The sequence below is a fragment of the Phascolarctos cinereus genome, unplaced genomic scaffold (genome assembly GCF_003287225.1).
Source record: "Phascolarctos cinereus isolate Bilbo 61053 unplaced genomic scaffold, phaCin_HiC Scaffold_8;HRSCAF=390, whole genome shotgun sequence".
Lineage (NCBI taxonomy): Eukaryota > Metazoa > Chordata > Mammalia > Diprotodontia > Phascolarctidae > Phascolarctos > Phascolarctos cinereus.
The window spans coordinates 60469717-60484967 of NW_027556291.1; the positions used below are offsets into that span (position 1 = coordinate 60469717).

Here is a 15251-nt window from a genome sequence, read left to right on the forward strand (position 1 = left end):
AACAGACACCGTGTACTCCTTTACTGATGAATGTGACCTCTTGGGCATACTCATACCATTGGAGCTTTGAATTTCCACCCATATTAAAACATTGGTGATAGGTAATTAGTTATAATAATGGTGATCAGATAGAAGAGTCCTTCCCTCTTAAATGCACTGTGCTTCTGACCCGGGTCCATGGATTTGTTTTTTAAAAATGATTTTTTTTCTTCTGTTGAGTTCTGTTTCCTCTTTCTGGTGGTTCCTCCTAATGGTTCTAATTCTTACTTACAACATCACTAATGTGAAAATATGTTTAATAGGAATGTATATGTATAGCCTATATCAGATTGTGCACCGTCTTGGGGAGGGTGGTGGGGAGGGAGGGGGAGAAAAATTTTAAGCTCAAAAACATATGGAAGTGATTGTTGATAAATCAAAATAAATTAATTAAAAAAAATAAGTTACAAAAAAAATGATTTGAGAACTGTCTTTCAATATAGCTGGTTTCCTCCATAAACCCTCTGTATTTTATCTTATGAATTTCAAAACACAGTTCTGAGAAGGGGTCCCCATGCTTCTTCAGACTGCCAAAGGGGAAGGGGTATCCACAACACAAAAAAAAGGTTGAGAATCCCTAGGCCACGTCAGCCCCTGTCTGTGACAGAACCGGTTTCCCAACACAACCTGTTTAGATGTGGCAGAGACAAATCTCTCTCTGTCTTTAAAGCCAAGTACATAAAATCTGGAAGTTGATGCAGGCAAACTTTATTTTCCCTAGTCAAATCATGGAGGCCAGCAGCTCTTGTTTTAACCCCCTAAAGGTAACATCAGGTGTTTGGCTAATATTCGAAACAGTTTTCTTCCCTACATTATTTCAAAACTCTTGAAAGACCACTTATGGCAGTGGCTCCCATTTAGTGGTTCAGGAACCTGTAGGTGTTCACAATGGTGGTCCAAAAGGTTCATGCTAAAAATTCTGAAATGGCTTCTTAAGTAGTAAGTAATTGCAGAATATTATGTGTAGCATATTAAATTTCTCCAGGGGTTCGCAATACTTTTTTTTTGGTTGTTTTTGAAAAGGATTTACAGAACAAAAAAACATTGGTAACCAGGAATTCATGGCACAGGGGAATAAATTCGGAATTTGAAGTTAAGATTTGGAGTCAGATTCTAGCTCTGCTAGCCGATGCCTGTGGGACCTTGTCACTTCTCCTTGCTGGCCTCAGTTTCCTCAGCTAGAAAACAAAGGGGTTGGATTATATTGGAGTCTTTTTTGTGTCGTGGAACCCTTTGTGTGAGCTAGTGAAACCTATGGGTCCCTTTTTAGAATCATGCCTTATTACCTACATTCATAATTGAAAGAAATTCTGACTTTCTGTTAGAAATAGTAAAAGTAAAGATGCCATTCTCCTCCTTCTCTAATCAAAGTTCACAGCTCACATTCTGAATTCTGTCCCTTTGTAGACCCCAGTTTAAGAACTTTTGGACTAGATGATCTCCAAGGTCCATTTTAACACTAATAGTCTGTGACTCAGATCTTACATGGTCTTTGTTTTAAAGGAGAAAACATTTTTATTGATTAGAGTGTCCAGAAGAGGGCCTCCATTCTATGCCACATGAGAATAGGTTAAAGGAACCAGGGATGTTTAGGCCAGAGAAGAGAAGGCTTGGGGGGCATTTTAGCTGCCTTCAGTTGCCAGAAGAGCTGTTATATGGAAGAAGGATCAGTTTTGTTCTACTTGGGCCCCAAAGGGCAGAACTGTAAGCAGTAGGTAAAAGTTGCAAAGAAGTAAATTGAGGATTGAAATTTGAGCTCTATGGAAATGTAGATGAGGGGGCTGGGGGCACGGTTCTAGCAGGGGCTAAATAACCTCTTGGCACTGGTGTTGGGGTGGGCATTCTTTTTCAGTTGCACTTTTTGATTAGATGCCTGTTGAAATCCCTTCCAGTTCTGAAGCTCTGTAATTCATTTGTTAAATGCCATCATTTGGGGTCATTTAAAAAAAATCTTGATATTTCCCAAGGACAATCGAGCCCTCTCTCCACCTGCTATTTGATTCTGGGGCCGGCTCAGTACCCGTTTACAGTGTCTGTCCAAAATGCGCACACACACACACACACACACACACACACACACACACACATACACACATTCATTTCTTTTGACACAGTAATATTCTGTTACATTCATATTTCACAATTGGTTCAGCTGTTTACCAGTTGAGGGGCACTATTTTGCTTCCAGTTCTTTGCTACCGCAAAAAAAAAATGCTTCTATGAACATTTTATGATATAAATCTATATCTCTATCTACATATATATGGAAAGAGGGAGAAAGAGAGAGAGAGAGAGAATGAGAATGATGAAGGGGGAGAGATTGAGAGAGATAGAAGATCTTTCTTTCTCTACTTGACAAGAGTGAGATCTAATAAGGAAAGTTTTCCAAATTATATTTTTCACTGAAGAAATTGGATTAGAGCTCTATAAAACTAGGTGACAGCTGTAATAAATAACTTAAAAGCTACCAGCTTTAAAAAGCTTCCTTTACCCAACTTTATGTAGCATAAGCGGGGGGGGGGTTGTGACATGATATTTAAACCATAATGATAATGTATAATTTTCTGTGGCATTTCTTAAGTATCTACTTTGTGCTAAGAGAGTTTGGAAGTTGGGAGTCAGGGCACCTGGGTCTTGGCCTCAGCCCCATAAGAATGATCTTAACTGAGTCATTCTCCTCTGTGCCTATTGCCTCATCTGAAAAAATAGAGATAATGCCCACCCTGCCTTTCTTGCCAGGTTTGTTGTGAAGATAAAAGTGGACCATTGATTAAAGTCTCTACTTTTTTCAGAGCCCTAGACACATGCCATGAAAAAGATGGCATAGCTACCTCTACCCTTCTTGTTCTGTTTTGGTTTTTTTGTTTGGCATTTTATCCCACAGATTTTTTCACCCCAATTCCTTTCCACTGTCCATAATGTAGGCTAAATATTATTATAAAAGGCATAAACCTATGGATTTTACATTTAGATATTTGCTTCTTTTTAATATTCTCTTTTTTTAACTAAGTTTATTAGCATTATAATTTGGGCTGTGTTTAAAGAAGGCGATTATCTCTTTAGCACTTACCCTGTTCAGATTTGTGAGGGTCAGTGTTGGACTCACAGGCAATATTGCTTGCCCTGAATACTTGGAAACAAGAAAAGAAACCAGGCTAGACAGATTTGATAAAGTAGTTAGACTAGAGCAGTGGTCTTCAGAGGTCAAGTGAACCTCGAATTGTATAGAACTTAGATGGGCAATCATATGCTCCTGCTTCAGCTTTCTGACTCTCTCATAGTGCTTCTCTATTCCTCAAAATAAAGAATAACACTGAGAAGAAAGAAAGAAAGAAAGAAAGAAAGAAAGAAAGAAAGAAAGAAAGAAAGAAAGAAAGAAAGAAAGAAAGAAAGAAAGAAAGAAGGAAGGAAGGAAGGAAGGAAGGAAGGAGAGAGAAAGAAAGAACGAGAAAGAGAAAGAAAGAAAAAGTAAGTTTGAAAACCAATGAAACAGCAATGGAAAATTACTTCCTTCTGAGAAGTGAAATACAGGTATGTCAGAGGCAACAGAATCCATGGGATGCCACTGAATCGGGGTCCCAGTGGCCATTTTAACCAGAGAAGATTAGAGCTGGGGCTTAGGTGAAAAGGATTTCCCTTCTAAATGGTCAAGACCAATACAAAAAAGAACTTTTGATTAAACTGGAAAATGAAACCAGAAAGCACCCTTAAATATCTATACTATACATCTATAATTTACCAAATCTTTCTGAGAAGCCTTGACTGAAAGCTCTTTGAGGCTTCTGGCTGACTATCTCTGTATTGGAAAGGACCAGGAGCACTTGATTTGGCAAGTAGAAGACAATGTCTTTGTCTTTGCTTGCCACTGTGTCTTTATTCCATCTATTCATCACACAAAAAGAGAGAAGAAACTCAGAGTTTGAAAACTGGAGAGCCAGAAATTCTGAAACCATTTGAAAGCTATTGGGCAAAACCATTACCTGGCTTATAGTCTCCCTCAGAGATAAAAATTGAGATGTATATGGAATACTCACCATAAGCTAGAATGAAGGTTCCAACAGAGGGACCCAAGACCCTGGACCAGGAAAAGACTGAAAAAAAAAGACTAAGCTTAAGGGCAACATTAGTTTGCTGGGAGTAGCTGATATTTTGTTCTAAAGAGCCTTAGCACCTGGGGTTGAGAATCTCCTGCTTCTGAGGGACTTCAGAAGCAAGACAACATAGGAAAATTCCCCCTAAGGGGAGGCTTTAGCAGTGTGTAGCAAGTAGGGTCCCAAGGAGACCTGTCCTGCCAAGTCCCATCCAGTGGAGGCAATGAGAGCCATTCAACCAGAGGCTATTCCACCACTGGGGAGCCATGCAGTGATATCATGGTGCTGCATTGTCAGTATCACAAGTTGCCCCTCCTCCACACATGGGCGTTGGCCACGTGTTCCCAACGTATGTGCCTTTTCCATATGTATTCCATCCATGGGTCCTCTCTTCCCACTGGTGCTGTATTTGTATGAGAGTCTGCCCCAGGTTCATAGGGGAAATATTTTGTTGCTACTTTTCTTACTGTGCCTATTCATTCAGTACCCTTGCTTTGAACTCGTACTCTCTGGCCAACTATTAGAGGTAAATACTTCTGAGTCCTTGGCTACAGTTTGTTTTTTTTTAGGATACTCAAGAGAGTATCTTGAACTTGTGGTAGCTATTCCCTGGAATACCTGCTCTGTGAGTTATAGGGGGTAGCTCCAGGTGCTACATTTGTAAAGTTTTTACCCAGTCTCTCCCACATTATGGTAAATAGTTTATACAAATGAACCAACCAATTGTGGTTTGCTCCGCTGGACACCAAGGTGCAGACACCCCCGATCTATTGTCAGTAGTGGCAAAAAATTACCCCTAACGCACACCAAAATCAATAGGGGAGACTTCTGTTTTGGGGGCTGCCCAGAGACACGTTGCATCAGAGAACAAAAGGAAATCGCTAGGAAGCTTTAGGAAACAGTCACAAAGCTCTAATCTCTGGTGGGCAAGCTTCAAACATGTCTCCAAGAAAGAGTATTAACAACCCCATTCCTGACATCACTAGCTTCTAAGGCACTAATTTATATTAATAAAATGTATCCATTGAAATTAGTGAAAATTCTGTCATGGAGTCCTAGAATTGTTTTTAAAAGAAACACAGTGTCATAACGTTCCAGTAATGCAGCCACTTACCCTACTTTAATCGTTCTGTACTAGAAGACCCGGGACAATCTGCCTAAACAAATAGGTGAGGCCAGTGAGTAAATAAAATGTTAGGTTACATAGATAGCTGCTTTCAAAGACCAGTACCCAGAAGTCTTAAGAAGCGTTGAAGGTGCTTAGACTAAGCAGTGACAACCTTCAACATTCCCCCTCTGATAGTACTTTTGCTACCTGGCCTTCATTTTTCTCCAGTGAAAATTGATTTCCTGACACCTCTCCCATAAAAGTGTTGAATGACATTTGTTTTTTAATGAGAAGAAACAAAAATTAAAAAAAAAAACCCAAATACTTCCTTCTCTGTTATTTTCCCCCAAGCTTGTCTAAGGGGGAAAAGTGGCACCTTTGCCTTAAACCAAAATCAGACGCCCTCTAAAGGCAAAACTCCAGCTGGTTGGGAAATGTACATAATGAGCAGGCAGCTTAATCTATGTCTCCTCCCCCTTGCATGTTGTTAGGCATGTTTTCCTTGTTTACATTTTTACCTTTGCACATTCAATTTGACCAAGTTCCTGCTGCTTAGTTGGGCAGCCAAGTTGGCTGAAGTTCATCCTGCCTTGCACACGGCACAGGCCCAGCTAGCCCTCAGTGTGTGATTTCTAGAAGGTTAGGGCACAGTGGGACAGTCAGCCTCAAAAGTCCTGCCTCTGAACAATATGACCTCTAACCCATTCATCCTTGGGCTGGTAGTATCCCAGCTTTATCACTATGGGACATTAAGAAAATCATTTCAGTGATTTTCCTCAGTGCGTCAGTTTCTGGATTTAGAAAATCAGGAAGTTCAGCCTTATCATCTCTGGGGTCTCCTCCAACTCTAAAATTCTGTGATATTTCCCAGATAATTTTATTAAGAATGTGACCAAGGTTCAAGAGTCCGTGAGCTTTGTTTCTACATTTTTTGGTCGAGAGAGAAAGCACTTTTAATATTAGTATTGACAGGTGGTATAAAAAATTACCTTTAACTGGTATAGTAGAAGGGAGTGTTTTGACAGGAATTGGAACAAATTATAGTAGGTGCTTGTTACTGAACAGGATTGAATTTTCAGATCTTCCTTCATACGTTAAGGACAACTTGATATACGAAGAATTAAAAATGATACTAACAAGATTCACTTAATACCTGGTCTGAATTCAAAGAGACAATCCAAAAGTTCCTTTCTTTGCTTCCCTCCCCTCTTTACAAAGAAGGCAATAGTGGCAGAAGAAGAGGAGGAAGAGGAAGGAGGAAGAGGAAGAAATGGGATCAGCTCTAGTAATTGATCTTTGAAGTGGTTTGTTCCCATTCCTCAGCCCTAAGGCATACTCTCTCACCTGAATCTCAGTTGCAAAGGAAGTCAGTCAGAAGCCATGTAGGTGAACCACAAACGTGAACAAGGCTCGTTTCTACCATATACCTGATGAGCTTTCATCCAAGCTTCGCCTGAAGACCTCCAGAGAGAAGGAACTCACTACTTCAGAAGCCAGACCATCCTAATTGTTAGGAGAGCTCTGATCTTGGTTTTCTCTCTCTCTCTCTCTCTCTCTCTCTCTCTCTCTCTCTCTCTCTCTCTCTCTCTCACACACACACACACACACACACACACACACACACACACACAGAGTTACACTCACAAGCTTTGATCTTGAACTACTGTTTGATCTTTTTGATTCCCCAGGCAACTCTGAGCTATAGGAGAATTGCTGATCTGCATCAGTACTGAGATCACTGGCCCTAAACCAAATTGTTCGGTATCTGTGCTGATATCAGGCCTAAGTCTACTTTTCTGCTACTTCTTCTGCCCTCCTGGGCCAAGCAGAACAAGTCTAAACCCTTTTCCATGTGACTGCCTTCCAAATACTTGAAGACAAACTCAAGTTTTCATTGGATGAATATACAAGGATTTCCTTGTGAAGGATCTGTGATTTCCTTAGTATGGAAACTTCCCAGTGTGGAAACAACATATTGGTGATTTTCTATTAAATCCTAGAGAGTTACTTGAGATGCACATGTTTTTGTTTTTTTAATTTTTGTTTCTCCTCAGTAAAAAACAAATGACTAGGGTTAAACAGGTAGTGTCAGCGGTGAGGTTTGAACCCAGGTCTTCTTGACTCAATGCCCAACTCATTCACTACAGAGAATTGACTCTAGTGGAACAATATTGGTATTAGAATGATAGCCTTTGTTTCAGGGAGAAGGGTAGAGTCAATAAAACCACCATGCAGGTTCCGAGATATAATCCAATCTTCTTTCTCATTTTTCCATTCTAGGCCTAGGGTGGGCTCTATGACTTATCCAGCCAACTGTATATCATAGTCTGAACACCAGCCATTCTTTATCCACTTGGTTTTTCCTGTGTGGATAGTTAGTCTAAACTTCTGTGAAATATTATAGATCTCCATAAGGCTTTGAAATATTCTAAGGCTTGATGTAATAGCACAATGTCATCCACAAACAACATCTCAAGGACCTTATCATCTGTATGGAGTCCCTCTTCCATTTTGACTCTGTGCTGGACATCTTCCATGACAGTGGTGAGCCCTTTTGGGTTAAGTCTAACTTACTTCATGCCTCACTTGATACTTCTACTTGGAAGGGAGTCAAATAAAATTATCCCTGTGGCTCTGTCATAATGCATGGTGGGAAGAGAGATATCTTGTTGGAGAAGAGCCTTCAAAGTCCTATTTCATTCTCCAAAGAAGCAAATATTTCGGGTCATCTAAAAGGCAATCCAAACTTTACAGAGGGCCTCAGTCAGAGAGCCGTATTTGAGGACCTAGAGGGCCATGTGTGGCCTCGAGGCTGTAGTTTCCCCACCCCTGGTGTAAGATATTAAGAGAACAAGGTACAACTGAAAGAACAGGTGGCTGAGTCACATGAGAGCAGGGGATAGCCAATGGACAGCCTGCAGGGCTCCATTGCTATCTACCCCAGGTTGAAATTTTGACAAAGGACCCCAGCATGTCAAGTAGAGGATTTGTGGGAAGACATGGCAAGACTTGTCTGGGATGAGAAAATATTGATGGATTATGATCTCTACCACATCATTGAAATCATGGAGACCCCACAGTGATCAGTGGATGAACATGCATTTGTTATTCTTTATTACCATGTGCCAGGCACTACATCACTGTCTCGACTCATTGGGCTCATCTTTTCAAATGAACTATTGGTTGCCTAGCCATGCCTCTCACATCTTATACTGGTACAACTTAGGAAGTCAATTTTTTTTTGCATTCAAGCACAAACTTCCTATTGAATCCTTACCGAAGTTCATCTTATTCACTTTGGCCCAACACTCTAGTCCAGGGGGCTGATAAACTAAGAAAAAAAAATTTTTAATGTTTTTAAATAAGATTTTATTGTATCTAAAAATGTCAAAATCCTTCTTAGTGGGGGCACTTAGGTGGTGCAGTGGAGAGAGCTCTGGTCTTGGAGTCAGGAAGATCTGAGTTCAAATCCAGCCTCAGACACTTGATGCTTACTAGCTATGTGACCTTGAGCAAGTCACTTAACCCCGATGGCCTCACCAAAAAGCTCATGAGCTGTACAGAAACAGCAAGAGGCTAGATTTTTGGCCTTTGGCCATCATTTAATGACCCCTGCTCTAGCCTTTGGAGATTTTTTTGTTCTTCCTCTGACATATCGGCTATCCCTCCTGTCTTTGCATTGTTCGGGGCTTAATACCTGGAAAGTCTTTAAAAAAAATGCTTGCTGATCCATTAATGATTGTGCCTTCATCTCAGCCATAGATAAAAATATTGACTAGCACAAGACTAAGCACAAGACCCTTGGGTCCCTTTACTAAAGGCCTCTTTCCAATTGGAAACCAAGTCATCAATGACTATTCTTCAGGTCCAACTACTCAACTGATTTTAAGTTCACCTAGCCCACATCAAAAGTCCCACCATAGCACTGGCCCTGGATTCAGGAAGACCTGAGTTCAAATCTGGCCTCAGTCACTTGACACTTACTAGCTGTGTGACTCTGGGCAAGTCACTTCACCCCATTGCCTTGCAAAAAAAAAAAAAAAGTCCCATCATTTCCACAAGAATAACCTGAGACCCTCTTTAAAAATTATTAGCCAAAAATAAATAAATAAATAAAATAGTAGAAAAATAAATAAGTAAATAAAATTATTAGCCAACACGTATGTGCATAGTGTTTTTAAAAAGTTTACAAGAGCATTTTAATATTCATTTTCTCATTTGATTTTAATTATACTATGAAATAGGTTGTACTGATATTATTATACCCTTTTGTGGTGAAGTGGATAGAACACTGGATTGGAGTCAGGAGTTCAAAGCCTCCTTCTGACACACACACACATATACATACGTACATAGTCTGTACGATCCTGGGCAAATTTACATAGCTGTTCTTAGCCTCATCTTACTCATGTAAAATGAGATAATAATGGTACATACCTCTCAGGGTGGTTGTAAGAATCGAATGTAAAGTATATTATAGAAATACTGGCCGTTAAGTTTAAGTTGGATGACTTGCCTCTGGTCACTCATCGTCAAAGGTGAAACAAGCAGGCCTCTCTGGATGCCAGGTCCAGCACTTTCTGTATTCTACTATCCTTCTTCCACGTTATTTAAATTAGATTCAAAAATTGAGTTATATATTTGCATTTAGCATGTCCCAAAAGTCTTAGTACAGTCTTAAGCTATTATACCTATCAAACCTTAAGACTTTTGGGCCACCCTGTATATGACAGCCTAATTTTACTAAATGTAGCATATTTATAATTGAAAGTGCAGTTAGGGCTAGAAACACTTTTATTCTTGTTGTTTGTGCTAGGCAGGAATGCCCCCCCCCAATATATAACATAATTCTGATGCCCAGTTTCAAATGCTTCTGTTACTGCTGTGGTTTTCCTCTTCTATTTTGTGGCATTTGAGGAAGAAAAATAGCAGGAAAGAGGATGGTTATCTGAACGTCACTTAAGCTTGGTAACCTTGATGCCACCCTATATCTCTTGGGTATATCATATGAGAATTGAAATCCAAAAGGGATATGTATGCAGATTGTGTCCATTTTTCTCCTGTTTACAGTTGCCAGTGCTTGTTCCAAATTTCTGATGAAAACCTAACAAAAATGCAAAGAGTTTACGGTGATGGGAATTACATTTGTTAGGCTATGGTCCCATGCTACCTTGTATGACTAAGTTCGTCAAATGGGTTCCTGGCATCTAACTAAAACAATTTAAAACTCACTAAGGCAGATGTTCAGGTAATTGGAAAAATTCGTGTTTTTTTTTGTCTTCACGTACCTAACCTGAAGATTGATGTTTGCCGCCATGTAACTGCATCCAAGAGGCTCATGAGACTAGAGAGGGCATGTAAGGAGAAATCTATTACGTTGGCTCTAGATGAAGTTACTGATGGGAGAAATCACTGAGTCATACAGTTATAGAGCATGAAGGGACCTTAGAGATCATCTACAGTTGGCCAAGTAAGGGAAATGAGACCCAAAGAACTTGCCCAAGGTCACAAGTTAGTGGCTAAAATTGCCACAGGAAAAAAAATAAAGATATAAAATTGCTAGAGAAACTAGGTCTTCTGGCTGCCCTGAGCCCAGTGTCCTTTTTTTTTTTTTTGCCACAATCAGTCAAGTCCCTTTAGCTTTCCAGTGCATGCTTTAGGAACAGAGGGGAAGTGGATTTTGGCCCTGATTCCCTCTCCCTAGTTGGTGATGGTCTTTCATTCATTCTCACTCATTCCCCAAATATTTATTAAGTGCCTACGCCGCGCCCAAATCTATGCTACTCACTGAGATGCAAAGTCAAAAACAAGTCCTTGACCTCAAGTAAGTAGAAAATAACAGGTACATAGGTAAATATGAAATATATACAAAGTCATTAACCAAGGGAAGAGCCCGAAAACCATGGGAGATAAGATAGTCCTGATAGTAGGAAGATAACAGGAAATAGTGCTTCTTCTTGTTCATCCTTTGCTCTCAAAGAGGACGAATGACATCATGGGGGTAATGTCTTGACTTGCTTGTAAATTGGATTTAAGTGAGGCAGAGCTGGGAAAAGTCATTAGCCTCACTCTCTCCTCCAGAGTACTTGAGCCAAATGTCAGAGGAAGCCAGGGATTCTAAGAGATGGAAGAAGAGCAAGTGCATTCCAGGCAGGGGGGGGGACAGCCAGTGCAAAAGCATATTACACATGAGGGGTAGCAAGTAGTTCAGTTTGGCTGGCAATTAGAGAGCCTGAAAGCATAAGCTTCCCCTTCCATCAGATCGCCCATAGAACTTGATTATGTAACTCAGTAATGTATTTAACATTTAATATCTGATAGCATAGCTCTCTCTGTTGGTGCCTTTTCTCCCTAAGACTCGTTAAACTCTTTAAATAAACAAACCATATTTTATGTCTCTTTTAAAACGTGTCCCCAAGCACAAAGCGTAGTGTTCTGCACGCAGTGGAATGCTTCATATTTGCTGTCACATTTGTCTCACTTGGAAATGGGGGTATTTCATGTCACTGGGTTATTAAAATCTCTTCATTGTAACCCCATTTAAATTTAACTCTGTTACAGCTCAATGAATTACATGGACAATTAATCATGTATGAAGACTTTACAGGGAGTAACATCTGGGTTTGAACTTTGTCTTTGTGTCAAAAGGCAGTCAAGTCTCATGTAACATAGAAAACCTTAAAGAAATACTGTTTTAGTACTGTTTTACTGAAACCTGCCCGATGAGATGTCTCAAAAGTTGATTCCGTGGTAAATAACTTTAGCTCAAGGATACTAAAATTCATTTTATTTGCTAACTTCCACATTTAAGGTGGCAAATTTGTGCAACTACCATGTTGGCATACTGAAATTCTTTAAAGTCTTTGTAAGGTTGAAATGATGCCAGATATACAGGGAAAGTACTGGTTCCCCACATGACTAGGGAAGGTCAGGAAAGCCACCACTGAGTAGAGGTTAGGGGCCTCTTTTCCCACATGCCCCTCTAGCTACAGCTACTATTTTTTTTCTTTTTTTAAATTCAGTATTTTATTTTTTCCCAATTACAAGTAAAAACAATTTTGAAAATTCATTTTTAAACATTTTGACTTTGGCTACCGTATATTTTAAACAGAAATATGCTTCCCTCTTTTAAAATATGGTAGCTGAAACTCAAAATTTTGAAAAACAGCTGCCATATTTTAAAACAGGGAAGCATGTTTCTAAAAGATTTCCAACCAAAAGGCAAAAAAAAAAAACCCCAACACCTTTTACAGTTGGTATTTGAGTAAGATGCACAATGGTGTAGTGGCTGGCCTTAGAGTCAAGAAGATCTGGATTCAAGTCTTCCCTATGACACATACCGACTGTATGACCCTGAAGTTACTTAGCCTCAGAATGCTTCAAGACACATCTCTCAGGCTATAGGCTTGCTTATCTGTGTCAGTGGTGGGAGTCTTTCCACACCAAAAAAATTCCCCCAAAAAAATAAAAGGAAAAGAAAAAAATGTAAATTTTAGTCTTTTATTTAGCTTGGAAATTTACTAGATTCAACAATATCACTTCCCAGAGGTGCTAGATATAAATGAAACTTTTCTATGGCTAACTGAGATCTTTTACCTAAGAAAAACATTACTTTCTTTAATGCGACTTTACTGATATTTGTCATTCCTTTTATATCTCATTTCTGTAGAAAAAAATACTGTTTTCCTCATTTTTATTTAATATGTTTTACGACAGAGACAACTGAAAGCGGATGCTAAAAGAGCTATTGGGAAGCTTCAGCTGCGGGCTCTGAAACATGGAGACAAGGTACTTGGAATGCTTTGAATTGCTGTTTAAAACCCCACTATCCAGAACCTGAAGCAGGTTACTCCCCCTCCCCCACCCCCCCACCCCATCCCCAGGCAATCAGGGTTAAGTGACTTGCCAAAGGTCACACAGCTAGTAAGTGTCAAGTATCTGAGGTCAGATTTGAATTCAGATCCTCCTCACTCCAGGGCCAGAGCTCTATCCACTTCACCACCTAGCTGCCCCTTACAAGTTACATTTTCCACCAAAGCATACTAGACATTGACTTCTGTAAGTCCCAAATGTTTCCTGAGAGGCCATCTAGAGTACTAGACAGAGGGCAGCCAGTCTTAAGTTAGGAAGACCTAGGTTTGAGGTCTGACCCTTGTATGTACTAATTATATGACCATGGGAAAATCACTTAACCTCTCAGTGCATCTGGCTACTCTCTAAGTCATGGGTCTTTATTAGTAGAGGGAGTTTCCACACCAGGAGTTCCCTCCACCCATGAAATCATAGCTATGAACTCCAAAATGAAAGTATATCCTCATCTCCTTGATGTCTAAGTAGTAAGAATTGGATGGCCACTTTTCAGGAGGTAGAATAGCTAGTCCTAAGCTAGGACTGATTAACGAAAAAGTTCCCCATTAGAAATTTGAGTAGAATTTCTATAAAAGGGTATTTTGTGGATTACAACTCGTACACAAATATCAAGGGAAGTTTTAAAATCAGTGCCAAATGTTGCTGTAGTTGTTACCTCGTTAGTTGGCCAAGTGGTCATGCCTTTTGAAAATTTACTGGTCTATGTATATAATGGGTATCATATTTCTTGCCTTCTCACTGGGTGAGGGAAGGGATGGAGGGAGGGAAAGAATTTAGAAATGAAATTAAAAGGAAAAAAAGAACTTGTAAATTAGATAGTCCCTTGGTGATACTTTCTTCTATCGTGTTTCCCATTCCCAGAAGAAGTTGTGTCTGCTATACAGGTTATATTCTGATTTTACCATATAATTTGATGGATTTTTAAAAATCAAAGTCCTAGTAATAAATATCAGAGAGCTTGAGAAAATAATAAAAATTCATTTGAAGAAACGGAAGGTCTGAATTCTTAAGGAAGAAAAATGGGAAAAAGTAGGAATGAAGAGGGTTTGGTACAACCTGACCTTGATACTGATTAAAAAATACAAATGCAGGTCAGTAGATAGGATGGACAAACAAGACCCAGAAGCTGTCAAGCACAGTAATCCAAGGTCCAGTAAACCCAAGAATACAAGTAGCTTACTTGGGAAAGGACTCTTAGGAAATCAGGAAAGCAGTTTATCCAAAAATTAGGTCCAGTCAGCATCTCACAGAATATATCTCAAAATGCTCTAAATAGATGTGACCTAAGCATCAAAGGTCACGTCATAAAAAAAAAACATGAAAAGATTTCTTTCAAAACTCTGGTTAGGGAGAAATTATTAACTAAGCAAGGGATATTTGGTGATCGTAAAAGAAAAATAGATGATTTTTATTCCATACTCATAAAAGCTAGTGCAAAAACAAAATCATTACCTCTATTGGGAAAACCTCTTTGCATCAAACCTCGGAGAAAAATCCACTATCAAGATATATAGGAAATTGATACAAATATATAAGGCCACCATCAATTCCCCAATAGCCATCAAAGGAGATAAACAGTTTACGGCAGAAGAAATGCAAACTACCATATGAAAAAAAAATGCTACAAATCACTAATAATAAGAAAAACAATAGAAAACCATTTGGAACTGTGATAAGGAAGTGACTAAATTGTTCATGCATTACTGGGTCCTGCCCCCAAAGGAGATCAAAAACAGAGGGAAAGGGACAGTGCAGTGGCTAGAGCTCTGGCCTTGGAGTCAGAAGGCCCTGAGTTCAAAACTGGCCTCCAACAGTTAACTAGCTGTGGGACCCTGGGCAAGTCACTTAACCCTAATTGCCTCTAAAAAACCAAAAAAAAAAAGTCACAAACACAAAACAAAGTGGATGTTCATCATCTGGGGAATGAATTAGCAAACTCTGGTATTTGTGTTGTAAGAAATGACAAATGTGAAGAATTCAAAGAAATTTGGGAAGCTTTGTTTGAATTAATGCAAAATAAAGTAAGTAAAACCCAGAGAACAACAGGCACATAATAATGGAGAGAAAAACAACAGAGACAGCAGAATTCAGATCAATGTGATTGCTGACCCCTATTGACTCCCAAGGACTGATGATGAAACAGT

At 39.4% G+C, this 15251-nt stretch overlaps 1 protein-coding gene across 4 annotated transcripts in view; it reads left to right on the forward strand.

Moving 5' to 3' along the window:
• Window positions 1-15251, forward strand: part of RNF128 (ring finger protein 128) — a 191340-nt gene that overhangs the window by 162257 nt on the left and 13832 nt on the right. For all 4 annotated transcript variants that reach the window (XM_078148064.1, XM_020967275.2, XM_020967277.2 and 1 more), the window contains one exon: window positions 12955-13026. In XM_078148064.1, the coding sequence (XP_078004190.1) occupies window positions 12955-13026 (72 nt within the window). The remainder of the gene's footprint in view (window positions 1-12954; window positions 13027-15251) is intronic.